We start from the raw sequence: 27,531 nt of genomic DNA, 5'->3' as shown, positions 1-27,531 counted from the left end.
TTGACCTCCTAGACCGACCTTCATGTATACATATCGGCTCAGAATCCAATTTTGAGCACTGGCTGACCCGATTTGGACCGTTTTGGTCTCATTCGATCCATCTTGGGGTCCCATAAGTCGCTGAAAATGATAAAGTTTAGTTAAGTACTTCAAAAGTTATGCTAAAAAAACACGATTTTAACAAAAGTCCGGAGGATTGTAAAAAGGGTGTTTTTTGTAAGAAAACCCGTCATGTTACACATTTTTAGAAAGGTATTCGAAAGACCTTTTCAACGAGTTCAAAAGATTAAAGATCTGACGACCCCTGACTTAAGTGTTATTTATGAACTTTTTAGAGGCCGGATCTCATATATTTCGATGAAAACGTTGTCCGGATCTATCATGCGACTTGTCGTTGGATAGGTAATTAAAAGACCTTTTCAACGAGTTCAATAGATTGAAGATCTGACAACCCTATCAAAAGTTATAGGCACTTAAGTGCCATTTAAGAACTTTTTGGATGCCGGATTCCAGATATTTTGACTAAAACGTTGTCCGGATCTATCATGCAATCTGTCGTTGGATAGGTAATCAAAAGACCTTTTCAATGAGTTCAAAAGATTTAAGATCTGACAACCCTATCAAAAGTTCTAAGCACATAAGTGCCCTGAATTATGAAGATCTGCCTACCCAATCTGATGGTATGAATAATGAATCAAGTTAGTAGAACAGTGATAGGTCCGCCCTTTTGTATATATTTTTGATAGCATTACCCTCTAAAAGTGAGGAAGGCACCAACCACCTAACGGTGGATTAAGTAACGTTTTTTAGATGATTCACAACCAGCATAAATAAATGAACATATTTTATAACATAGATAAATGTGAGCAATAAAAAAACATTGCATATTTATTACTGTTAAACACAATATATTTTGAATTGGTTTGAAATAAACCAAGTGAGTCGCTAATTTCAAGTCGCCAAATCGAGTTGCGATCGCTTTAGACGCTCTTTGTTGAACATAGTTCACTTTCGATGCATCACTTACCCAACCCACCAAACGCCTCTGCCCCCAACTAACCGTCTCTTGTTTACCATCTCTCTCTCTGTGTCTTGCTAGCCGCCAACACACACAAAGTCACTCACAATCATCGTGAGTTCTCACACTCGCTCTGCGAGAGAGAGCTCGAGAGTTCAGAACCTCCCAGCCTCGCAACCGCAGCCTAGCAGCAGCAGGTACAGCCTGTATTCGTTCTCCGTACTGCTGTATCGCTGCTGGATTGCTGTATCCATACGGCACCCCTCGCACGTTCTTTGTACAGCTTCTACCCAGCACTGTGTCGTCGACTTGTATGTGTGGGTACCCGCCAGGCTCGTCGTTCTCCTTCTTTTCCAAGCGTGGTCGTGTGTCTGTGTATCGGCGCAGCAGCTTGTCCGTCGACGGCGGCGGCGGTTTCCATCACGTTTTATGCTCAACGGCCGCTAGTCGTACTGCAGACTCGACGAGAGTAACAGTGAGTTTTTGGGTTGTGCTCCCTTGCGCGTGTTCTGCATGCACAACACCGTGAACCGAACCGTGTGTTTTTTTGTTGTATTATCTCCTGGGAGCAAAGAATTATCCAGTGTATTGGGGGTTCTTTTGCGCTGTTGCTTCCTGGAGAGGTTCTTGCCTTCAGCAGACTCGTTGTTCAGCCGCAAGCTGTGCTGATACGGCGGTGTACGGAGCCAGCTTGCAGCAGCTGGAAAGCTGGAGTGCGAGGAAGACTGTGTGTGTTACTCACTGCACTGAGTGTGCTTTTGCTAGTTCGCAATTTCGCTAAAACGTGGTTTTCGCGGCCGTCACGACGCGTCTTCGCGGAATCGCGCTTCCATATGTTGGCCAGTTCACAACAGTCCAAGTGGTCGACACGCTTCCCGGGATGATGCTCAAGGATGTCTCGGTCATCGCCTGCTAGAGTTGCTGCAGGACAACCTTGAGAAGCGTTCCCGGGGCCTACTACTGTGCTGTCTGTGTCTCGGTCTGTGTTTCTGTGTGCTTGTGCACGACGGTGTACGTGCCGTGGACGGACTACTTGTGCAGCGGATACAAAGCGCCAGCGTTCTTCCTTGTGACGTCTTCGCGCCGAAGAAGAAAGGAAAACCGTATCGCTCTCGATCAGCTAGTAGACGGATTCTGCGGTGTTCTGCTGATCGCACACACACGCGTCACGCGTTCGACAGTGAGATTCTTTCCAAACATTTTCGTATCAAGTCGTTCGTCTCCAGACCAATTCATCATTCGGCGTTCCTTTCGGTAGCCTGTTTTGCTCTCTTCAAGTTGCATTTTTATGTTCCTTTTCCCCTGCTCTTTGGACATCCCTTCGCGCGTTCAACACATCCTGTCTGTCCCACCCTGCTTCAAGATGTTTTCTTGAGTTTTCCCTTTTAACGAACCTTTTTTAGTACGAACGTGTATTTGTGCGTGTACGTGTGTGTGTGTGCGGTGCGTCCAAACAAAGAACAACACGCACACACTGTGTGTATATCGGCGACTCTATGGAAGAACGCGCGCGCGATTCTGCGTTGGCTAGTTGGGACTAACCGTCGAAAAGTTTGTGGCAAACCGTTCAAGACCATACGCGCGCGGAGTCGTAAAACGAAACGAAAGTATGCTGGAAGCATAAACATAAGCGTGTGTGCTGGGAACGCGAAGAAGCGTATTTTTAGTGGTGAAACGAAGAAGTTGGTGGCCCCCCAACCAGGAATCGTGCAAGCGGGATGATGATCGAGGCTGGGAAATTCTGAGTGTTAACTCGTGTGGGTTCTTCTCCTTTTTCAGCTTAAAACGTGAAACGACAAGAAAATTTGCAAAAAAAAATACAAAAAAGGAAAAAATTGAATTCTACAGTTGTTGAAAGTTTGTTGTCTGTGTAAACCGAAAAAAGAGATGTTAACGTGAAGCAATGAGGATCGAGTGAAGCACAAAGTGAAGAAGTGTTTGAAAAGAGTTACGGCAAGAGAGAAAAAAAAACTACAAAAAGGGCGATCCTATTGATGCGCGTGCAGTAAAATGGCCTCATCTCCCACGCCATCGCTAGAATCGTTACCCGGTGCGTCAAACTCGATCGGATCGTACGGTGAACCAGCGGATTACCTGTCGGACTCCCCGTTGACTACGCTCAGCGGTTCCGGAACCGGTTCCTCGCCCCCGGCCAGTGATTCCGCGATCTGCGACGACTACGTGACTGCGTCGAGCCTCGAGTCGGCCCAGTCGAACAGCTCGGAGTCGCTGTTCCCGCGCTGTACCGGCTGCAAGAGCAAGCAGTCGGATGCGGTGGCCAAGTGTATCGACTGTGTGAACTTCCTGTGTGCCAACTGCGTTACGGCGCACCAGTTTATGCACTGCTTTGACGGACATTCGGTGTTTCGTATTGGGAATTCGTCGGGCTCGAGCACGGGGTCAACGACCTGTACAACGACTACGCTGGCCAACGGCGGTGGACTGGGTGGGTTAGACGGAAGCCTGCTGGCGAACAACATTCTGAACAGCAGCAAGATGATGAACGGCTTCGAGCCACACCGGTTGACCTCGCTGAACCTGACCATCAAGGACGACACCAGCAGTCTGGTGAAATCGATCATGAACAATGTGATAACGCCACCGACCTCGAACGGGACGGGCGGAGCCATCACCACCGTGAACCAGCTCAACAGCCAGCTGTCGGCGCTGAACGTGCACGGTGTCGGTGAGATGAACGGCCAGAACAAACCCAACTACTTCTGCAAGCGACACACCAACGAACTGCTAAAGTTCTTCTGCCGGACGTGCAGCGTCCCGGTGTGCAAGGACTGCATGCTGATGGAGCACCCGAACGGAGTGCACGAGTGCGAACACAACCCCGATACGACGCCCAAACAGATCGAAAGTCTGCTCCACACCGTGAGTGAAGTGCGCGCCAAGGCCACCGAGCTCCGCACCCTCATCAAGAACGTCGAACACAACACGCAGCGAATCCAGGTGCAATACCACAAGGCCCAGAACGAAATCACCGACACGCATCAGTTCTACCGCTCGATGCTGGACGAGCGCAAGGCGGAACTGCTCAAGGAGCTCGAGAGCTTCTACAACACCAAGAACATGTCCCAGTCGGTGCTGCTGACCAAGAGCCAGGATCAGGTCGACAAGGTGCTGCAGAGCTGCGAGTTCGTCGAGCGTCTCAGCAAGTGCGCCGGCCTCGCCGAAACGATCATGCTGCGGAAGTTCATGGAGAACAAGCTGCTGCTGTTCCCGGCGATCACGCAAGATCTGCAGTCCCAGTACGAGCTGGACTTTGTGTCCAACTACCAGGCAATCCAGGTAGGCGTCCGGAACACGTTCGGCTACATCCGGTCGACCTCGGACGTGACCTCGACCACGAAGCAACCACCGATCGCACGACCAACATCCACCAACCAGCAAAATGGTGGTGTAATTGGCTCCAACAACCTCATCATGACCAACGGAAACAGCCCGTCCAGCAGCACCGGAAGCCTGAACTTGATCCAGCAGAACCCAATCCACCACGGAGGCAACGGCCACCTCATTGACCGGCCCTACTCGAACGGAAACTCCGGCAACAACGGCATGAGCATGTCCACCTCCCCCTCCCAGACCAACGGCATGGGCGGTGGCCTCTCAGCGTTCGACTCGAACATCATCTCGAAGCGCTTCAACAGCGCCAACAGCCTGGGACCGTACGTGGGCGAAGTGCAACCGCTGCAGCAGCTCAACCCGTACGAAAAGTGGAGCAACGGCGGAGGCAACGACATCTTCAACAACATCAACGACCAGTACACCATTCCGCTGAATCACATCCCCGCGCAGGAGTCGATGATCGATCTCAGCTCGAAACTGATGAACACCAACATTTTCCCACCGAAGTCGCAGATCAAGCGACAGAAGATGATCTACCACTGCAAGTTTGGCGAGTTTGGCGTGATGGAGGGCCAGTTCACGGAACCGAGCGGCGTCGCCGTCAACGCCCAGAACGACATCATCGTGGCGGACACCAACAACCACCGGATCCAGATCTTCGACAAGGAGGGTCGCTTCAAGTTCCAGTTTGGCGAGTGCGGCAAACGGGACGGCCAGCTCCTCTACCCCAACCGGGTCGCCGTGGTACGAACGTCCGGAGACATCATCGTGACGGAACGATCGCCCACGCACCAAATCCAGATCTACAACCAGTACGGCCAGTTTGTGCGCAAGTTCGGCGCTAACATCCTGCAGCACCCGCGCGGCGTCACCGTCGACAGCAAGGGCCGCATCGTCGTCGTAGAGTGCAAAGTGATGCGCGTCATCATCTTCGACCAGTCCGGCAACGTGCTGCAAAAGTTCGGCTGCAGCAAACACCTCGAGTTCCCCAACGGCGTCGTCGTCAACGACAAGCAGGAAATCTTCATCTCCGACAACCGGGCGCACTGCGTCAAGGTGTTCAACTACGAGGGCCAGTTCCTGCGGCAAATCGGCGGCGAGGGCATCACCAACTACCCGATCGGCGTCGGCATCAACGCCAGCGGCGAGATCCTGATCGCCGACAACCACAACAACTTCAACCTGACCATCTTCACCCAGGACGGCCAGCTCGTGTCCGCGCTCGAGAGCAAGGTCAAGCACGCCCAGTGCTTCGACGTGGCCCTCATGGACGACGGCAGCGTCGTGCTGGCCAGCAAGGACTACCGGCTGTACATCTACCGGTACGTGCAAGTGCCGCCGATCGGCTTGTAAAGGGATGAGAACCTGCGTGCCAGCGAGGACGCAGCAGCAAACGGCCGTGGGCCGCCGCCGCGACGCCATCCGGCCGCGACCCGGCCACGAAGAACCATGACGAAGCGAAGCGATTGAACACAGAAGAAGCGACCACCCCAAACCACACTCTAAGCCGTCGCCATCTCGGCGCAGTGTGCGTGCGTTCCCCTAAACGGGTGTGCGTGCGCTCAGATTACGGGACGCGCGCGCAAAGGAAATCTCAATTCGAAAACACAGGTAAGTTGCGTTTCCAGCAAACAAAATACAGCGCCCTTTATCGGATCCAACCCCTCTCGAGTTTCCCGCTGGGTTTCTATTTCTCCCTTTGCGTTTTTTTTTTGTGTTCCCTTTTGCGAAGGATTCGAGTAGTCACTCCTTGTGCGTGTGTGTTTGTGCAGCCGGCAACGGCGACGCAGAAAAAAAGTCGTCATGATCAGCAGGCGTTGACGCGCTAGGAGTTCTCCCCCTAACCAACCGTAGTATCAAGTATCCTTTCGAGGGTCCCCCCTCCTTCAGCCCACTTCAAGTCGAGGAACACCCACGAAAATGCTGCGCGGGAGGTCGTCGAAGATGGCGGAGACGACGACGGCGACGCTGTTGAGAAGCGGTAATTGTTACAAGAATCGATTAGGACGTTGGCTGAGGACTAATTTCGGGAAGTTGGATGTGTGGTCTGGTGGTTGAGGGCGATTGATGTGGGAACTGGGCGCATTTGGTTTTGGAAAGTTTTGGGACAATTGATTAAATTAGTGCGAGGGCGGACTTGTTTGATGTTGAGGTCACGCGCAGCTAGGAAGTTGGAAGAAGTTGTGGGGTATTTAAATTGATTGGACAGTTATTTGGACATGTGTTGTGTAGGAGGTGGATTTTGCAGAAAATTAGATCTACAAATGTTAGGCTAAAGTAAACTGATATTGAAAGTAGCATGCAGAAAGAACATCAATTGAAGCTAATTTCTATGCCATTCTCAAAATCTGATTGAATTTAATTTTAAGTATTCGTTCACGTTTTTGCAAACAGTTTCCTTTTCTGTGTAGGATGCTAAAGGAAAGTTCCCAGTTTTGAAAGTTCTTTCGAGTAATTCTCAGCAAAAAGAATAGAGTTATCTACGTGCGCATGTATTGCGTGTACGTACACGAAAAAGATTGAGGTTAAATTTTGTCCGGCCAGCAAAATCAAATGGTGCGCTAGTGTGTGTACGCGAAACGTCATAAAGCTCTATTGTCGGTCTCTATCTCGTGTTCACACAACCCAGTGTGACATTCTCTTTTTCTCTCTCATTCACCTACTCACAATCGTTTCTCCCTGAACAGAGCATAACCACAAAAGCCGCCACCAAACATAATTTTCTAACGCAGTTTAACGGGACGTAATTTATGGTCAGTTCCCAATCTCCCTCTCGCTTTTTTTCTTTGCTGTTTTTTGAGAAAACAAAAGAATCTTCGGCGAGTGAGTGTGAATAAGGAAAAGAGATTGAGTGATAAAAAGAGAATGCTCATGCTGGCAATCACAATACAAAAGGAGAGAACTCACAAGCTATAGTGACGGCGCTATACCTTCTGAAATTTTGTAGCAAGAATCATCAAATGATAGTTTTTTCTATCACTCATTTATATAACTGATTTTTCAGAATATAGATTTTTTGAAATTTTTTACAGAAAATTGCATATTTTTTCCAATTCAGATTTTTTTTTTAAAGAAACATTGAACGTCTCAAATCAGAATCAACCTCTAAATTAGAATCGACAACACCCGAACAATTATCTTCCCAAATTTCCCGCAAGTCCCGTTTTGATTTCACCTGGTGGCCAGGCGATGCCCGTTTTGCGCCGGAGGCGAATCGAAAATTTTTATTTCTCCACGTAACAAATTTAATTAACTTTGCTCGGTCGGCGCAAAGAATAGCAAGGGCCTTGACGGATCCTTCAAGCTCTTCCTTCGGAAACAACGGAAGAGAACGACGGCTGCCGGGGAAGCTGACGGCTGATTGCTTTCGGAAATGAAAATTTTCTTCCAAGGATTTTGGTGAGTTTTGTTTTCGGTGGGAGGAAGATTTCCACTTTTATCTGAGATGATTTTTTTTCATTGGGGCTATCGAGATCGGTGGTGTGCGATGGTCCACGGGGAGCAATTTGGCTCCCAATGGGTTGGCGGTTCTCGAGAGAGGACACGGCCAGAAAGTGCCTGTAATTTACTAATTCAATCGCAGGACAGGTTTCTCCTGTCTAACGCCTCAAAGTTTTACTTTTTTATGCTGCGTTGCAAGAAAGAAGGTCAGCAAAAGGGTCATTGGACTATTGGATTATAAAAAGGGATAGGAAGTTCCGGAATGTTTTTCGATCTAAATTAATGAAGCGCGTCCTGAGAAATGTTGCAGGCTTGGTTACCGAGTTTTATTGGCAGCTGGGGGTGTTAAAATTGTTTTAGATGGAGTGAATTGGATAAGGATTGAGAATGTATTGCAGATTCTAAGATATTGAAGAAACTACAGATTGTTAAGATTCTGGAGATACATTTTTCAACGGACCTTTTTTAAACCATAAAATTGGAAACAAAGTTCAACTTTTCAAATGCCAAGAATATTCCACTTTTCTCCGTACAAAGTTGACGTCGCTCTACAGGAAGTGAAAAAGATACGCACATTTAGCGGCGCTGGCAATCCCATCAATTACCCCCACCACTCCTTAAAACCACCCCGGCAGTATATAAAGTACCCCCCTTCTTCACCTCCCCAAACCTCACTTTTACCCAGAAGACTCAGAAGTTAATTCAACAGTCCGCGCGAGAGAGCATGTCCGCGCTCGACGAATATTAGTCACTCAATTTAGCGCAGAGTGGCGCGCGCGTGCAATTACTACCGCGTGTTTAAACAGGAAGGTGCTGTGTCCTATCCCTCGCCTAGACCAGACCAAAATCCATGATAAAGCTGACAGACCAAATCTGTCAGACCAAGACTGTCAGACCAAAGAGCAAAAAGTAAACAATCTTGGTCTTCGACGTAGGTGCACACAAATCAACAAAAGAAAATTTGAAAAAGATTTTATTTTTCCAATTCAATGACTGGGTTTGGACTGCAAAATTGAATGGACGTCAGAAAATGATTAAACAGTGCGGCGTCCTGTACACCGACAATTAAATAAGCAGTTAAAAGCCTTATTCTTCCACTTTAATTTTTGATCGCGTTTTCGGTTTACACCTGAAAAATCTTGAAATTATTTATACGGATTTGTGATTCCTCTCTTTCCACCATTCCCTTGTGTTTAAATGTTTGTCCACGTCCAGGGTGGAATCCAGGCCACTCGCCCTCCGGTCTGGACACACTGACAAAGATTGATTAATTTCTTGCTGTTTAAACATCAAAATTTTGGATGTCAAATTAAATCGATTCACCTCGGCGGCCGCACTAATGGCCATCAGCGCCTCCCCTTAAGAGGAAGGGGGGAAGGGGCGTCGGAAATCTGACACAAGGGGGTTGACACTAATTTCGGGGACAATAACCTGGTGGGCAGGCGTTTGCTTTACTTCTGTTTAACTGCCGCCGGGTGGGCTCCTCCGTTGTGCACGGTGGGGTTGATCCGGAAAAAAAAATTTGGACATACCTAAGATTCTGTAGATATCTTGAGATCCTGAAGGTGCCTAAGATTCTTGACATTCCTAGGATTCTGGACATTACTAAGATTCTGGAGATACCTACATTTTTTTTAAGATACCTAAGATCCTGAAGATACCAAAGATTCTTGACATACCTAAGATTATGTACATACCTAAGATTCTGAAGATACCTAAGATTTCGGAGATACCTAAGATTCTTGACATACCTAAGATTCTGAAGATACACAGGATTCTGGAGATACCAAAATTTATGAAGATACCTAAGCTTCAGGAGATACCTTCAATTCTGAAAATACCTAGGATTCAAGTTACATCTACAAATTTTACAAAAAAAAAATAATAAAAAAAAACCGCTCCCCTCAACTTCACCGTGCTCCAAAAACCTCCAAAACAACAACAAAAAATCCTCTAGAACCGGCGCGCGATGGAAGATAAGTAGGCCCCACTACCAACTGCTTTGTATTTGGAGCTTAGCATGCCATGGAGTCGCGCGAGCGCGGGTTGAGGTGTAAATATTGACAAATTATTACGTCGCACCTCCTCCAGCGCCAGTTCTTGCCGCGGTGACGCATTTGAGATCCACAGCGACGATACGCGCGGAACCAGCTGGAGCGCTACGGATCGATTAAGATGTTGTCTTAAGGCACGGTTGGTGCGTTGGAACAGCTGCGCCTTCTGACGCAGCTGAGCTGACTTGGAATGGGACGATCTAGTCAGCCTTTGCTGTCTGTTTTGAAGGAAGTGGCCTGCTTATCGACCACTTGAGCTAATGAGCTACCTGTGTTGGACACTTGGATTGCTTTGATAGCTGATAACAGAAGATTCAATTAGTGATGACAGTGGACGCTTGATAGTTTGACAAACGTCACTTTTGAATCGAACCGGGAACTCCACACGCCAAAACATCCTTGTCTGTCAGCAACACTTTTGGGGCGCGTGATCACGTGTTTGGGAATTGTGGCACGTCCCTGACCCATTGACCGCGCTGAGGAGCAATCATGACGCCAGGTGTCAGGTGCAGGTTTTTGCGGGTTCGAACGAGGAAACTGCAGCAAAAAAAAAGTAACGTGACTTTCGGTGCAACAGACTACGGCACTTTTTGTCTGTACTTCCTGTTTTGCATTCTAAAAGCTTTGAAATACTTAGAGAAAACAATGTAAACGGAGCAAAGTCAGTTTGTAAACAGAAGACTCTACTATGAGCGGTTTGTTTACACTCTAACCTTTTGCGTTGTTTCGCTGGAACTGTCCACTCATCGTTCTAATCCGCAAGCTTTCTTTGTGCCAAGTTACCACGATTTCCACGAATTTTGAGTGTTGGCCAGACCTACCTTGTGACACTTGACGAGAAGAGGATTCATTGCTGGTGAAGAATCTTGAAAACTTTACTGATTAAGGATGCGAAGATACTCGAGAATTTGAATAAAACTGTAAACATAAACAAAGTTGCCAACAAACTAAAAACATAAACAAACTTTTCCTTGCAGAGGGTTGACAGTTTCATCATTTATACAAATTGATGACTTTTGAGTTAAAACTTAGCAACACTCTAAAAAAAAGTTGAACAATGATGAAAAAAGGATGACAGTGACTACACCCTCATTCAAAATCACTCAATATTCGTCAAAATCAAACCTTTTCAGAAATGAGTAAGTGGGGCTTCTGACAGATTCAAGTGAATTTCACTCAAATTTGAGTGAATTTTAATCAATTTTTTTTTAACTCTGGGTGAAATTTAATAATTTATGATTAATTTTGCGTTGACGAAAACTGAGTGATTTTGATTGCGCGTGTAGAATAATCGCTCATACTAAATTGTTGTTTTCCTGACTTGACAGCTCTTTGTTTGCATTGTTACACTCTCGCAAGAATATGCTGATATTTTGTCTAATCAATGTCCGCCATAGTTTTTTTCAGTGGGTTTGTCAAAAAACGTCGTTTAATGGTCGAAATTGCGAAAGTGAGCAGTATTTTTTAATGTTTGTTAGGGTAAATTGGGTTGAAATTCAAGACTTAGATTGCTTTCAACAAATGATTTCTAAATCTCTAGAACGCAATATCCGTTTATCCAGAACATTTACGAGGGAATCCCTCGCCAGTTATCAACATCGCAACCCCAACTGCCTTATCAGAGCTCGACGTTATCAGACCAGAAAGGGAGGGCGCTCTAGAACACTTCAACTGCTAACTTCCAACCTAATTGCCTTCAAGCATTTCGTGCTCGATTAGCGTAGCATTTTTTCTTCTTTCCTCCGTTCTTCTCAACAGATGTAGAACTCATTCCACTTTGGCGAATCGGCTCAATCCAGATGATGTCAAACGAGTTTTTTCGGGTTCTTGGCCGTCCTCACTCTTGAATTAATCGAAAATAGAAATGACTGAATCGTTGCAGAATGAAAGAACGAAATTGTGAATCACCCCCCGATAGGTTCCAGACATTCTCGAGAGTTGGTACAATCCGATGAAGGCCCCCTAAAAGAAACGCTAAAATCTCACTAACGCCATCCAAAAAACACTTCCAAATTCTAGCTCTCGGACAAAAATTAGCCGCACCAAGGCCGACGAACTGCACAGCTGAACCGGAAGAACACGGTGTCGACCCCCGTCGGATCGAAGGAGGTTACGTTATCAACGGGCAGCTGTTTTACCCGCGTCGTAGTAGGCACGCCGAACTGGGCAACGAGAACACGCTCAAGACTCTGTCATGGCCGACTTGGACGCAGCAACGCAGCAGCGCAAGAGTCAAGTAAGAACTTTTTTAGTAAGTCGCGTTCGTAAATTTTTGCTCTCTGATAAGGGGGAGCGTTTGCCCCTCTTACAATTGAGGGCAGAACACACCGCACACAATACTTGCGCGGGAGATTACGACGGAATAGAATGAGGTGGGGTGGGGCGAAGAAGGGTGAAAACACACACACAAGCGCGTGAGAATGCATGAAAAGCGTGTACATTTAAATTACACTGAAATCAAGGTGAAGAAGGAAGGAAGCGTTAGCTCGTAGGAGGAGCTCACGCACAGACACGCGTGAGCGTTAGCGTTTTTTGACAATTGCCGTGCGCACGGGCAAGCATGATTATCCTTATTAAATTAATGACCTATTATTATTAGAGCTATTGATTAACGCGAATCGATTTGACTTCTACGACTGATAAACAAAAAAACAATTGTTATTGCAAGTGGATTAGTGAGAAGAGCCTACTACGATTGAGTTTTCATACACACACAAACAAACAAAAACTCTCTATCTCTTTGGACAACCCCTGAATATATCCTAGTCAGGACCGTCCGGTTGTATATGTTTAACGCAAACTACTTACTAGCCCCCTGCACAGATACACAGGGAAAGGTGGGGCAAAATCAGCGTGTTTTAATTATATCAGGGTATATGTTCGTTCACAGCGAGATCACACTCACACACATTCATTAAGATTACTAGCGATTACACGAAACAAAAACAAAACGCGTTAGTTAAGTCAACTATTTGAATTTTTCTTTTTTAATTTTTGTCTAGTGAGAATAGTGTTTTTGTTTTCGAATTAGTTCTCAGTGCTTCTTTAAACATACGATATGTGTAAAACATGCGCTCCTAACTCATAAGACTTGGACAATAGCGACTGTCAGACGGCGTCCAATCCCCCTCAACACAAAAAACAAAACAGACTTCTTATAAATGGAAATTACCGCAACAAAAATGCATCAAAACAAACCCAAGAAACGGCCAATTTCCATTGGTAAGGAGCCTTTTTGCGCGAGGGGTAGGACACGTTTCACACTTGCTATTTCCGCCCACCCACGAAACTCGATTTTAACATGAATCTATCTAAGTCGTCGCGAGCGTGTACGGGGCCGTTATTGCCCGGGCGCGTTTCGCGAAAAAAATATTATTATCACCTTTTTACGTTGATACGTCTAGTTTGATAAGCGTACGGTTAAAATTAAACAAACATGAAAAATAATCTATTACTTAATTGGTGGACATCCCCTCCCCGGTAAGCAAAACTGAAAAGGGAAGATAAAAAAAACATTGGAGCAAAGAATAATAAGGCGGTAACATGTGGAAACAATTAGGCATTTAATAGATATATTTAAAAGAAAATATTTAGATAAATTGTTGAACTGTTTTGTAGCGTTTTACGGTAAACCAAAATTTATCTGATATGCATTAAAAAAACGAGTGTGTGAAGAAAAACAACAGAAAAAAAAAAACAAGCGAACACATCCAGACACACAACACACTCACACGCACCGCTAGCGGTGCACGAGCTGTCAAAACATGTAACATATAAGCGCCACCTTCCTACCCCTCGGCGAACTCCTCCTCGCGCGTGACAGAACTCACACTACTTACCCCTCCCATTTTTTTTTTAGTTAGGCACTTTTCCAATTTTTCAAAAAACCAAACGATTCTAATTAATTTTTGTGTTTACCGTTTACCTTTCGATGTGTGCGCGCAGCCAACTGACGACGACGACGCCGACCAAACTGTCAAAAACGGGGACGACACGCACACACGCACGTTGCGCGCAATTGTTTTATTTTCTTGTCTGTGTTCAAACGTCAACGCAACGGACTGACAGTGTGACAGAACGGGAGAGAACGAAAAATGAGAACGAGAGAGGATGTAGGAAAAGCGGTTTTTATACACATATTATTCTTACAGTGCAGTATTACTGATTTTTTTTTGTTTTGTTTGTTTAACGTGTAAGGCCGTGTAAGAGGAGGAACGTTTTTCTTCCAGTTTTTTTGTCTTTATTGTGTATTGTATAGAAACTATTTCTCTCGTATTTTTGTCAGTCGCGTGCTTTAGCTTTCTACAACACTATTATTATTTGTATGTTTGTTTTACTATAATGACTACTGCAAAACGACACGATATCAGCGCTATTTGTAGAAAGTATCTCGTTACAAGTGTAAGGACAAGTCGTCATGTTTGTGTGTGTTTTTTGCTACAATTACTCACTTTTACCTTAGCCGATAGTCGCCTCTTTTTAGTTATCTCATTTTTTATTATTGTATTTTTATATATAAACTATTATTATTTTGATATATTATTATTGCATTTAGAAACGACACCTTTTTAAATTAATATTATACACCTTTGTTGGTTATGTTGATTTTTGTTTTGTTAAATTATTACACTTAAGTTTTTGAGTTTAACGAGTGTTTTGAGAAACCAAACTTGTAACACGAATGCAACAACAACAACAAACAAACAAAAGAGCGACTGCCGCGACAAATACAACATCACGAACGCGCACGCTCGCAGGAAAACAAGAAAAAACAAATCTGTGTATATTTTTTAAAGCAACGAAATTTGAGCAATCCGTAAATAAGTTGTATAAGTGCGTTCTCAACACCCGTAAGCGTAAAAGCAAGCAAGCATTTAGGGATAACATCGTCATGTAAACGAGAAGCGTGTTTTTTCTTCTACGGTTTAAGTTAAATAAAAACTGCAAACTTAAAGACACACACACACGGTTAGGACCAGCAAGGGAACACTGCAAAAAAGGGATTGATGTGATCTGCAACTGTCAAAGTTGGCCGCGATCACATAAAGCTCCTTTTTTACAAGCATACATTGTTTTAATTTTTATAGAAATAAACCTAGAAAGTTACTTACTTTTTTGATTATTTTTAAATTATATACTATTCGATGATTTATTAACAAAACAAAAGAAAAAAACAAAAATAAAAGAATGAGTTGTTTAGATAATTTGAACCGATCTTTTTCTTTTCACACCCAATTGAACATTCTTCAAAAAACTAAACTTCAACTCGCTTCTCTCCCTAACACTCTCGCCACTAACTCAAATTTCCTTACTCTAAAAAATATCTCTAACACTACTAACTCAAAAACTTACTGCAAGTGTGGTTCCGGCAAAGCTCTGCGCCACGCTCGCGCCAACCGGTTCCCGAACCGGTTCGCCGCGTCGGCGGCCATCTTTCCCGTTCGTTGACAGCGCCTGCGATGGTACTAACCCGGTGGTGGCGGTAACCCTTGTCAAGGTCGGCAACCAAACGAGTTGCGCCAACAAAGAAGCAGATGCGCGATGACCGCCATAGCTGTCAGTTTTTCGGTGAAGGTCGATTTCGGTCTCTATTCGTGCGCGTCAGTTTTTTTCGTTGCTGCTTCGCTTTTGCTGATATTGCAATAACTGACCATTCCTGTAATAAATTATCGTCTCACGGTCACCGGTTTTTTGTGGGCGCGCGCGCGCCGATTCGTCGAACGGAGTTCTGCGCGGTGTCGAATTTCGCACCTCGCCGCCGCCAAGTGGCGGCTTGAATCAGCTGATTTTCGGGAGTACTTTACGAAAAAAAAAGTTGAAAGCGAAACGGGGCACGAGAATTGGAAGTCTCACATTGAAGCACCCCTCGTTTTGACAACACTGCGCAGCTGTCAAAAAGACACCGAAGCAGCGTTGCCAGTTCTCCACATTCGATCCCGGTAAGTGAGAATCGTCAAATTACCACCAACGAGTGTCGTTTTTGACGCAGGAAATTCCTATCGGAGTACCCCTCGCGTGGTCAATTCGCGGGAAGCCACGTGCACTTGGATCGCGAGGGGTAGGACACGTGAGGTGGGGTGGGGATAAATTCAATCTAATTCCACCGCGGCAACCGTACACCGTCTTCTTGGGAACGACCGCCGTGAGCTAAGAATAGCTCGTGATCTGGATCGGCTTCGCTCTGGAGGACGTGATTAAACGAGCGTAGAGTTCGAGCTGCTCCGAGTGCTTATTAAGTGCTGTGCGATTCTGTGAGATTTCTCACGATGAGCGGCGTAATTCGAGGAAGAGCACCGGAAGTGCACTTGTCGACGATGCCTTTGATTTAGGACTAATTAGAGGCGAATTTGAGTCTCTGCGAAATTTTGAGCAAAATTTTCATGTTCATGAAATTCATCAACAACATTCATCCCATCAACAATTTTCTTTGATCTCACTCATGTTGATTTTTACACTTCCTTTCACTCTCTCATTCATTCTCGATGCAACTCAATACCGCTTTTCTCACTCTTCTTCACACATCAACAAACAAGATTGAGCGATACGAGTTCTGAGTAGCTATCGTGAGTGTCAGTGACAGAATAGGGAGTGAAATTTAGTGAGGGAATTTCAAAATTTGCATCGTTACCAATATTTTTGGTTTTCATAAATCGATCTCATCACCATTTATTTTATCATCTTTTCATCATTTTCATCACCATATCATCATTTCCATCATCATATCATCATCACATTATTATTTTTATCATCACCTTCATCATCACATCATCATCATCATCACAAATTTTATTTTATTTAAGCTTTTTTTTTGAAAATGATAAAATCTGATGATTTAAATATATTTAAATGAAAACAATGTTCGATAAAAAATATAAACAATCCATCGCCAGCTGTTCTCCAAACCCCACTAAACGGTTAGTACCATCGTCGCCGACCTGTCAAAAAAATCAACAAAAATTTACACTTTTTTTCGTAGCACATTGCATGCATTTTTGTTTTGCTTTTTCCCCCTAGATTTTTTTCAGTTTCAAGTGAGTACTCACGCCGCGCGACACCCAGTCCGAAAACTCTCACCGTCACTCATTTTCGATTGTTCTCTTCGCTGCGGCGGCTCTCCATCTGGCCGGTGAGTAGTCCCACTTGTGTTACATGCGCTGACAGCTAAACGACAACAACAATACGAAGCAACACGAAAACGAAAAGTTTTAGTCAAAATTGTTACTAGAAATTCAAAATTAGCTTGAAATTGGCACCACAGTGTAAGCGAAACCAAAAAAAATCATGAAAGAAAATTTAAAAATTCAAAAAATAGATTATTTTTCATCCCGCTAGGTTGTGTGCACACGATGATAACACAGTTGAGAAAGAAAAGGGGGAGAAACATGTTTATTTTTGATGCAAAAATGTGTCAAATATCATGTTTTTTAAACGGGGAAAAAGATTCGAGGCGCGATGCCGATTTATATATATACATTGTATAGAAGAGTATAAAACAAGAAAACCAAGTGAAAATAACTAACACAAGACTGTCGTCCTTTCATCTGTTTAGAGTTTTACCGACTATATTATTGAAGATTGCAGGCAGGAGTTAAGCAGATAAATACCTAGTAAGCTAATGTGTTAAGCGTAATTCATACTCGTCTTTGAAGTTTTTCCTTAAAACAGCCATTTCTATCGTAGGGTAAGAGAGACTTGGAATGGGAGAAACGAAGTATCAGTAATGAATGTCAGTTTAAGTTTGGATTAGTTTTCGCTTCGTACACTTCCGAGGGGAACGAATCAATCAAGCACTCAGAAATCACACGAAATAGTCAAGTGAAAAAATGATAAAATAAAAAACGGTTTTGTTGACACATGAACAATCCTAGCAAGGAACTCGGTAGCGACAAAGCAAAAAAGCTCTATTTTTCTACTGTCTTTATATTTCATACGCGAACTATTGAACAAACACAACAGTACCGTTTTGGGTTCGATCATCTCGTTTTTGGGCTAAGCCAATGGCAACTAAGGGAACTAAACATTTTTAGAGTGTAGTCGAAACAATATTACGTGTAGATAAGTTTTTTTTTGTAAAAGAAAATGTTGGCAGTTTTTCAAACAACTCACTATTGTACTGACAGTGCTTTTTGTTGAGTGTAATCTACGCACTCATCCGCAGCTTTCTGTCAGAAAGTTGCAAGGGGTCTGGTTATTGTTGAAACCCGCAATATTTTAATCGCATTCCATCACACAAGAACTCATCACCATCACCGGGCACTCATCACTCATCACCACAGTTGTTTCCATTCTCACCTCTAGTGAGCATCACTCATGGCACTCATCACCATTCTTTGCTTCGTTCGCCACGCGCTCATCAATCGCTCATCACTCATTGTCATACTCTCATACTCATCATTTTATCAGTCATCAATTGAAGAACTCATCATCATCTTGTACGTTAAAACACTCATCTCATTTACTCTCATGATTCATACTCATAACTCACGTTGATGAGAACAAAAACTCATCTCACTCACTCATGACGTGAGTGAACAAAATCATCTCATCATCATCCTCACATGAGAAAAAAAAACTCATTTTTCATCACGCTCAAAAACAAACTCGATAAACGCTTCAAGGTCGCCAGGAATGAGTTGGGAAAATTTTCGCGATTATCGCGATGAGTTTTTACGACCAAATCGAATCATTTCGGCGGCAGTAGGCTAATGAGCAGACTGACCTTCACCGGAGATATGGATTTATCACGGCCCGGCCACCACAACCCGTTCGGTGCAAGATGACGAATCTCTTTCGCTGGCGGGACCACTGACACTGACCCAGTGACTTGGATGTTTTTTGCGCAAATCCATGCTACTCGTGAGAGTGAGGTTTTGTTTTGTCAAATCGAATTGATTTGATAAACGGTTTTTGTTGTCAAACAAAATTGCCCGTTTTAAAGCGATTGGAGAAACGTCCAAGTGACGTTTGAAGTATCACAATTTCAATCAATTGCAAGAAGCTTAAAAAATCACAGTCTCATCTCATCCAAATCTTTGTCATCTCACAAAACAAAACATTGTCATCTCATCATAATCACTCATTCCACTCATCACGCGCTCACACACATTGTTGTTGTTTTAACACCCCGCTCATGATCATCTCACCACTACATGCAAAACCATCGCCATCAGCTTACTTGCCGTGCGTTATTACAGTTTAACAAACAAAAAAAACAATCGTTATTGGAATTCTTGTTATGCATTAAACCAGAACCGAACAATGTTAGCGTTAAAAACAGAAAAAAAATCACAAAAAAATCAACAAAATATCAAATTTACTCGAAATGAGAGGCCAGCTGATGTTATCGAAAACAATCGACGTGGTGTGCGTGAGCGCGGAAGGCATTGTTGTTAAACAATGCAAAAAATGTTATGAAAAAAAGAGGGAAACATTGAACCACCAAGCTTTTGGCGGGATTATTGTAATTTTAAGAAACTTCCATCCAAGTAGTGCATGCAAATTTTTGTTGAAATTGCATATATTTAGGGAAGGAAGTGGAGGGAAAAAATATTGTGTACATTTTTTAATCGCAGCATTCCATGATCTCTCGTTCGTGTGTAATCCCTTGCAGTGGAAAACTTGTCCTAGCTAGCTAGATTATCCGTAGAGTGACTTTTTCCCCCGAATACAGACGAGAAAAAATGACAATTGTATTAAATTTAAATTTTTCGGTAGCGATAAATGAGCACACGTGTATATTTGCATGAATGTTAAATTCTTAAACACACACACACGAACAGCATGTAAACAAACTGTTTGACAGATGATAGTGTCATGTTTGTAATGGAAACCAAATGGCCAAAATTTCAAGTGCACGTATTATTTTTAGGGTTTTAATTTTGTTTAACGAAATAAACTGTGAATGATAGCGCCGAAAACATATTTAGGGAATTTAAGCCGTAGTTGAAGCAAAACTCAAAAAAAACATTCACTATTAAAACAACTGACACAAGGGATATACTAACAAAACGACTTGTAACGGGATCGTATTGCGCGGGCATTTTTTACTAGAAGTTTTTATCTCATATTTATACACACATACACAAGGATCAACGGATGGTAGCCAACATACACATAAACACTTACAAAATAAACAAACAAATAAATCAAACGCATACACCACCACTATTTCAGCACACCGAGTGCGAGTATTGTAATGTTTTATCGTGTTTTTTGTACAGAATCAAAATCTAACCAAAAACAAAATCCTGCAGACCTTAGGCGATTGTCGTCAGTGTGTAAAAAAAATGTGTCGATGTAATTCAAGCAATTTAGTTAAGACGAGAGCAACGCTTAAAAGCTAAACAGTTAATTTTCTTCCACTAACAAGCCCTCGTGAAGTACGGTCGAAACGTCGATCTCACAAGCACATGCTTGAGTCTCATTTGATTGACAACGCTTCTTGTGTTGGTGTGCGTGAAAGCTGTCAAAACGCTCGCTACACGCACGATCAAAATCATTCAGTTTTCGTCGTAACCGAACAAAGTAAATGGGGAATCTGACAGATTTGAGTGAATTTCACTCACAATCACCAAGAACATTGAGTGAAATTTACTCAAATGTGACAGATTGACGGCCCGGTTACAACGAAAACTGAGCGATTTTGAACGTGCGTGTAAATTGCCGAAAAAGCAATTATCAAATTTCGGCAAATGGGTCGCCAAACCAAAACAAATTAAACTTTTTTTAATTAATCGGTTGATGGAATTACCATATGAGTTTGTGTGCGGCTTGGCGCGATTTTGGCCAGTAAACAAATGCTTGAGAAATCTTTGCGAGATGGTTTCAAGTGGAGTCCACTTGAAGTGAAATCGCGCCCGGACCGCACACATTCTCACACTCGCATTTTTAAACAATCTTGACATCGAAGAGCTTGGTGCGATTGATTAGCTTTAAACGGTTTTAAGCCGTGCATTTGTAGCGAGTAAACATTTAGAACAGGTCACACACTTGGAAAATGGCGAAACACCACTTCACACACACTTACAGAAAACAAATTGAAATCCAGTCCAGGCCGTGCAACAAAGAACCAATAAACCCACACCAGCGCATCCACCACATGATAATTACAATCACGCACATCTACACCGCCGGAGAAAATCCGCACTTTCCGTTTCCATCGGCGGCTTTTCCTGGGGGAAGAGGACGCGAGGGGATCTCCACTCTTCCATCTGCGGTCGATTTGCTAGAATAAATAAACATTTCACGCCCAACTGAGCACACATCCAGCGCGGTGCCAAAGTCCAGCAGTGTTCCCAGCTACGTTTGAGTTTTCGTTAGAATCCCATGCAGCAAAAGTGACTTGAACTCAAAATTGAGTAATTTAAGGTTAAGCGTGCAACGTTGACGGCTCCGGTTTGGCAACCCTGTTGCGCGATATCGCGCAATCAGCCCAAATTTGAGTGTACACACTCTGCTTTTGACACGTTCTAGATCTCCAGTCCGATTTGGGCACACACATCGCGTCCAGAACATCGGAACGATAAATTATTTCTGCTCACGCGCTCGACGATGACCCAATCCAAGGGGGTGGCCACTCGGTGCATCCGCTCTGCATAGACGAGAAATAAAGACGGGTTGTGGGTTTTTACGGCTGTCAAAGTGACAGCAGCCAAAATTTGTTATTGTTTGGTTTGAGGAGAATCAGAAAATTCCCGATTGTTTCGCTCCAGTTCTATGTCCCAACGACCACACCCAACTTCTCATTCTCGCCGCGTCCACGTGTGACTTCCGGCCGTTTGCGGTTTCCTTCGGCGATGTCGTTGCCTTTCCCTTTCGGCAGCTGCAGACCGGTTTCGCGTACCCAACCGCACCGGTGCCGACATTATCCAAGCGGCTTCGGCGACAACAACAACATGACGTAACAATTGCACGCCTCGTGTCTGGCCGGCAAAAGTGTGTCACGATACGCGCGGTTCAGAAAGTGGTCCAAAGAGGGCCCCCAAGACCAGCCGCCGCCGCCGATCCGAGTAGGCTAAGCACCACTTCCTCTCCCTCTTCCCGACCACACTCTCTTTTCCCTTTCTTTTGCGGCACTTTCTTCCAAGCCGCGTCGCGGCCTCATTTCGCGCGTCTGTTTTGACTTCTTTCTTCGCAACAAGCCCCTCTCCCGTTCCCCGCGATCCTCCGGCGGCTGCGCCAGTCGATTATAACATTTCGCCTCACCCCTTTTTCAGTGAAAGTAAAATTTCCTAACTTCTTCTTTATGCATAATACCGGCGAAGCCGGTTGCTCTTTCTCTTGTTGCTTTCTTTTCTTTGATTAAGCGTGTTCTTAATTTGCGCTCGGAGAGCGCGCGCGCGAGAGCGATTCGCCGCTCTCTCTCAAAACTGACAAGCCGCGCGGGCGGCTGAACTGTCACGGCCTACTCGCTGATGCAACGGCTACGCCCTTGCGGCGGCGGCGGCTGTTCTTCAACGGTACTAAAGGTGCAAATTAAGGCGCCCAAACAAGAAATTGTATAACCTCATTGCGGACTCGCTGATCCAGTGACAGAGTTCTGCGCAGCAGCTGCCGGTTGATTTCCGCGTCCAGCTTGAGCGTGTTTTCGGCGGCCGTCAGACACCGATATTGATTTCGTCAGAGTCTGGTTGCAGCTGCCTGCTTGTTGTTGTGTACAAGGCGCGATCCCTGCGGGGCTCAGGGTTGACTCCGTCTTGGCATTTGGCGGCTGTATCTCGGGGTCGCCGCCGGGTTATCTGCAGATGGTGAGATAGCCGACGACACCCCTGACGTGGCACGCGACCGTTGCATGAATGCCCTTTTTCCTCCAGCAAGCTTGCTGCGCGCACAGGCCAAGTCTGTAGCTGACGTAATTCCACACAGCCCACAAGCAGCTGTGCAACAACTGTACCGCTGCACGAAACGTGACCGATCTCGAGTGCGTAGGCTCACGCTGGCTGCTTTGGAGGAGAGATCGCCAAGAATGCCTCGCAAAGGCCAGGTATTGCACCACCGAAAACCTCGAGATCAGCTGTGGCAATCAACCGGTATCAGCGGAACCTTCGGCGGAATTGAGGACAGTGTCAACCCGATTGACAAACAGTTTGAACTTCTGCAGCCGTCAAGACAAATTTCCATATTTCATCTCTCGATGCAGAACACGCGCCAGTCGCCACCTCGCTCCCCGCGATCACTCTCGTTTTCTTGTTCCAAAATGTCGTCAACAATCAACAGCTGAGTCGCCGCGGCAGATTCTCGGCCGAAAATATTGTAATTTTCTGCCCGCGCCCCGGTGATCACCAATTTGTCTCCCCTTGCTTCGGTCATCGTCGCCTCGAATCACGACCGTGGCGGCCGCCGAACTTGAAATTCCAGTTTTGGACTGTTTTATTATTGTTTCGTCCCACCACCTAGAAATAGCTTCGACAACCTACGCCGATCAGCGCTGGTGTCCTGTGTTCTGCAGCGTCATCTCTCGATCTTTCCTTGAAATACCACAGATTATTGACCGCGCGCTGGCTGAGCTCACGCCCCATGCAACCCGTGGGAACCTCCCCGAAGAACGCGCGATCGCCCATTAATCTGAGCAGAAGATCCGTCGTCTTTTGCGTCGTTAAGGTTCCTGGAAAGGGGTCTCTCTGCCTGCACGTATACGAGGCTGTTCCCCCCCTGAGAGGTCAATGGTATTTACACACGACGAGGTGTTCCCCGCGGTCACTTAACCTCACTTCCACGAGGATCGCGCGCGCACCTATCTCTACACAGAAGAGGAAGGAGAATTGCCGACAACAGGGCAGAGACCGGCGCGGTCGAGCAGAACTTGTTCAAACAAGGTCCACCACCGCGGAAGTCGCTGACCTGCATCACGTCAATGATCTCCGATCGCTGGACAAGGTGGTGAAGCGCGGTGCGACGCGCCGGCATCAACTCGGAACTTGTTCTCCAAGCGCGAACTCGCTCAGAACGAGATCGCAACAGTCAGTGGACGAAAGAGTGCGACGGAGAACGTGGTAAATATAAATCTACCTTCACATCTGTCTGCGTCACTGCGCGACCCCGCAGAACCTCAAACTCTGGATGTGTCTCCACTTTGAGCGAGTCATGTTCGGGTATTGCGAGTTACTCACCACGCGGTGGATTACTCTCCGCGGCTAGACCGCCGCCGCACAGTTTGCGCTTTATATGGGTAACGACTTTTCGCTTTTCTTCCTGTTCCCGTCATCGTCATCGCCGCAGTCATCGACTCCAGCCGTGTGAGTGATCATGATGACGGCGGCGACCGGCAAACAGAACCCGACCGAATGCGAAATGACAGAACAACAACAACAACCAAGAGAATCGAGCAAAGAGGTGTGCACGCCGAAACGAAGAAGAGTTTGAAAAGGGGAGATTTCTGGCCGGCGATAGCGTGATAGAACGCTCTTTGCATGTGTGTTTTTGTGTTTGGTGTGTATGTGTGAGGAGATGGTGCACGGACACGGTCCGGGTGTGATTTTGTACGTGCTTCAATTCTTTCTTCCTTGGACGGACCGGCGTGGAACCTGGAGAATAACACTGCGAAAGAAGCGGTACGGTGAGATTTTGGAGTCGTTAGTGGTCAAAAATCAAATAGCAACCGTCAAACTTTGACATGACAGAACTACATATTCACCTTAATTTTCCGTTTTCACCTTAATCAAACTGTCAAAAAAGAAAGGAATGTTGATGTAAACAAAAGTATAGCCGTTTTAATTCAAAATTTGCCCATCTAAATCGCAACAACCCACCGTGTTCCTTCAATCCCGGCGCAACAAGCCATTCCTGCCATTCAGTTGCTCACCTCGGATTACGCGAGGCCATCGTGAGGTGAACGAATTTTCCCTCGCCACAACTTGCCTCTTTCCCTCTCTGGATCCTCCATCACTTTTCTTCCAGTGTTTTTCCATGCCGAAACTATCAACATTGAAGTGTGAGAGCTGCACCAGGCATTACTCACGCAGGTTATGTTTTTGGTGAACGCAAGAGGAAGGTTTCTATTTTTGAAGCATTCCATGCACCCTTGCACCAGGGCACAATTTGAGTTATGGGCGAGAAACTAATTTGTACAAAATTTACGGGGAAGTGCGCGATCACTTCCAGCATCCATCCATCTTGCGAGGACAGTTTTAGGATCAGTGGTGGAAAAATCTTATTCGAGAGATGCTCATTCTTCGTTTACTCACCGCTTACTTGTGAGCGAGCAAAAGTGAAACGTCAGAAACCGTTGATCGAATATCCAATCATTGTTTGTAAACAATCAAATTTTGTAGCGGGGATTCATCCCAGAATTCTCATGGGTGAACATCTTCAGCGAGCATTACCATCGGTGAGCAACTTCATCTCTGCTCACCAGAAATCCCCAACTACGCTCATCAGGAAATTTGTTTGGTCCATTTCTGGTCTGCCGCGCGAGGAGACTTGCGGAGAATATTTATTAGTCCGGGCGAGATTAAACGCGGGGATCACACAGACAGCCACTCGAACGAGGTTAATTTGTGTGAGAACGGAAAATTTATGCTCATCCTCAACCTCCTCACGTTCCTTCCTCTCTGGTTCTGACGTTTAGAAGGTTCTGTCAGCACCTCCGGTGATTGGTTCGCTGCGACTACTGCTCTAATTGGGTCAACCGGATGGACGCTGGTCTTCGATTCGAACGAATCAATTCAGCGCAAGACTTCCGGTGTTTAGTTGAGGTTTCTATTTTTCGACGAATTGGAATGTATTATAAGGGGATTACGGCTATTTTAAATCGATTTTATAACAACTAGACTTGTATACGATGTTGCATAAAGCAATATCCCTAAGAAAATTCGTAAAAAGAGCTCATTTTGATCATACTTATTGTGAACATTCTCAAGCTGCTATAGAAATTCAAATTTTTCGATAATCTGCATCGAAAGAAGCGATTTTTCATCCATTTGCGTCTTGAGAAAAGTTGAAGGATATGTTTGTTTTGCAAGCAGTAATCTGATCAAACTTTTCAGCACCCTCAGCATACGTCAAATCTGAACAGAGTGCAGTTGCATTCGAATGAGCGAACCCGAATTCGCTAGTTGGAACGATTGACAGCTGTCAAAGGCTTGAAACCACTTGCTCGGAAATCATCAGTTTGACAGCTGGTTGTCACGTTTGAGTTGTTTGATTCGATTTCGTTCGAATTAGCGAACTTTCGAAGTAGCGAAATTCGAATTAATGAATCCACTCTGTATTGAAATAAGCTAACTCAAAAGCACTTTTTTCAAGCTCAAAATTTAAAGATAAGAAAATCGATTAACTGTAGATCTTCGCCGGTGGTCCATTCTCAACCAGAAAAAAAACTGGTTTGTTCTACTTCATCTACCCAAAACAAACCCCAGAAATGTGTGTCAACTTTTGTCCGACATTTTTGTCGTACCCCTTACCTTCGACCTCACTTCAACTCGGTGCTTTCCCAAATCCAGCTCAAATCTCAAACTTTAAGTGACCAAACGATCCTAAATAAACACATCTTCGGGACAAACATCCCGACTCGGAGGGATTCCCGGGGATGAGCCGCGACTAATGTCCAATGTTTTGAAAGGTTTTTCCCTTTTTCTCTCTTGTTCTCTTTATTTTGAACAATTTTGAATAATTTATTTCCTCCAGGGGCTCAGAAGACTACGGAAAAAGGGAAGGTGAATCGAAGGAAAGTTCTTTCACAAAACAAAAACATCAAAAAGGGGGAATAAGTGATTCCGAGCAGCCATAAAAGAGTTCATAACTGACACTTTCTCTACACTGAAAGAAAGGCACATAGTAATGTCACATGTTTTACACATGAATCTGCCCCATTCGACTTCGCATGTGAATGTCATGTGTAAATCACATAGAAATTTTTCATTGCGGAACCGGTAAATTCAAGTGAAATTCTCATCGAAATGAAATGAAAAACACGTGAGATTCACATGTAATCACACATGATTATCACATGAAATTCTTTTGAAAATCAAATGGATAACACGTCACAAAATGCGTTTTTTCAGCAGGTTAAAATATTTAATCAAAACAGAAATCTTTTTCAAAATTAGTATTTTATTTATCATATTGTATTGTATTTTAATAACTATAACACAACAAAATCACATCTCGGCAATGCCGGCCGGATCGCACTAACACAAAAAAAAATCAACAGCAATTTCCTTGCTTTGCCGCATCGCCTCTTGCTGTTCCTCCGTCACTGGTCAATGGCCACCGAATTTTCCTCCGAGCCCTTTTTGGACACTGTGCGCACTCGAAACTTTATCAAAATTCGATCCACTGCGGTCTTGATACTCTAGAACTCGATTTCCTGAAAACATAAAGAAAAACTTTTTAGCTAAGCATTTTTTTTTTATTATAATGAAAATGCTTACCGTGTTAAAAACGATTCCTCATGAAGTTTGTTTGTACAATCTTAATTTTAACAAATTTAAACTTTTTGGCCTCGGGACGAGCTCCGCAAGTGCCTTTCTCCTTCTCGCCATCTTGCTTAATGAATTTCCGAGAAAAACTGCCCACTTGACTTTCAAATTCAAAACATACAGTTTTAACGTGGTTTCCACTTCACTATCATGGGAAAAGACTGATGGGGCCAATCCAAGAGAAATTCACTTGAATCCAATGTGAATACCATGCGATAAAAGAATGAAAAGGTTTTGGCTAGCAATC

General features: G+C 44.6%; 2 protein-coding genes across 5 annotated transcripts in view; both read left to right on the top strand.

The window, feature by feature from the left end:
• The window catches only part of LOC120418313 (protein disks lost), a 430,904-nt gene that overhangs the window by 185,954 nt on the left and 217,419 nt on the right, over positions 1-27,531 (top strand). The window lies entirely within an intron of this gene.
• LOC120418314 (brain tumor protein) lies at positions 1,364-27,360 on the top strand. 4 transcript variants are annotated; one of them, XM_039580645.2, is made up of 3 exons: positions 1,364-1,493; positions 2,798-5,983; positions 11,887-15,071. In XM_039580645.2, exon 2 carries the CDS (start codon positions 3,029-3,031, stop codon positions 5,723-5,725), a length of 2,697 nt encoding a protein of 898 aa, XP_039436579.1. In that variant the 5' UTR covers positions 1,364-1,493; positions 2,798-3,028; the 3' UTR covers positions 5,726-5,983; positions 11,887-15,071. The 4 variants fall into 4 exon arrangements, with proteins under 4 accessions (XP_039436579.1, XP_039436580.1, XP_039436577.1 ...); XM_039580646.2 differs by lacking the exon at positions 1,364-1,493 and having other exon boundaries at positions 1,521-5,983; positions 11,887-12,103; positions 13,813-27,360; XM_052708380.1 differs by lacking the exon at positions 1,364-1,493 and adding an exon at positions 1,538-1,555.

The sequence above is a fragment of the Culex pipiens genome, chromosome 2 (assembly GCF_016801865.2).
Source record: "Culex pipiens pallens isolate TS chromosome 2, TS_CPP_V2, whole genome shotgun sequence".
Lineage (NCBI taxonomy): Eukaryota > Metazoa > Arthropoda > Insecta > Diptera > Culicidae > Culex > Culex pipiens.
This window is presented reverse-complemented; position numbering and strand designations above follow the sequence as displayed.

Bases quoted from the DNA above. Each gene is read 5' to 3' on its own strand.
- LOC120418314 (XM_039580646.2), top strand. From the start codon at position 3,029: ATGGCCTCATCTCCCACGCCATCGCTAGAATCGTTACCCGGTGCGTCA.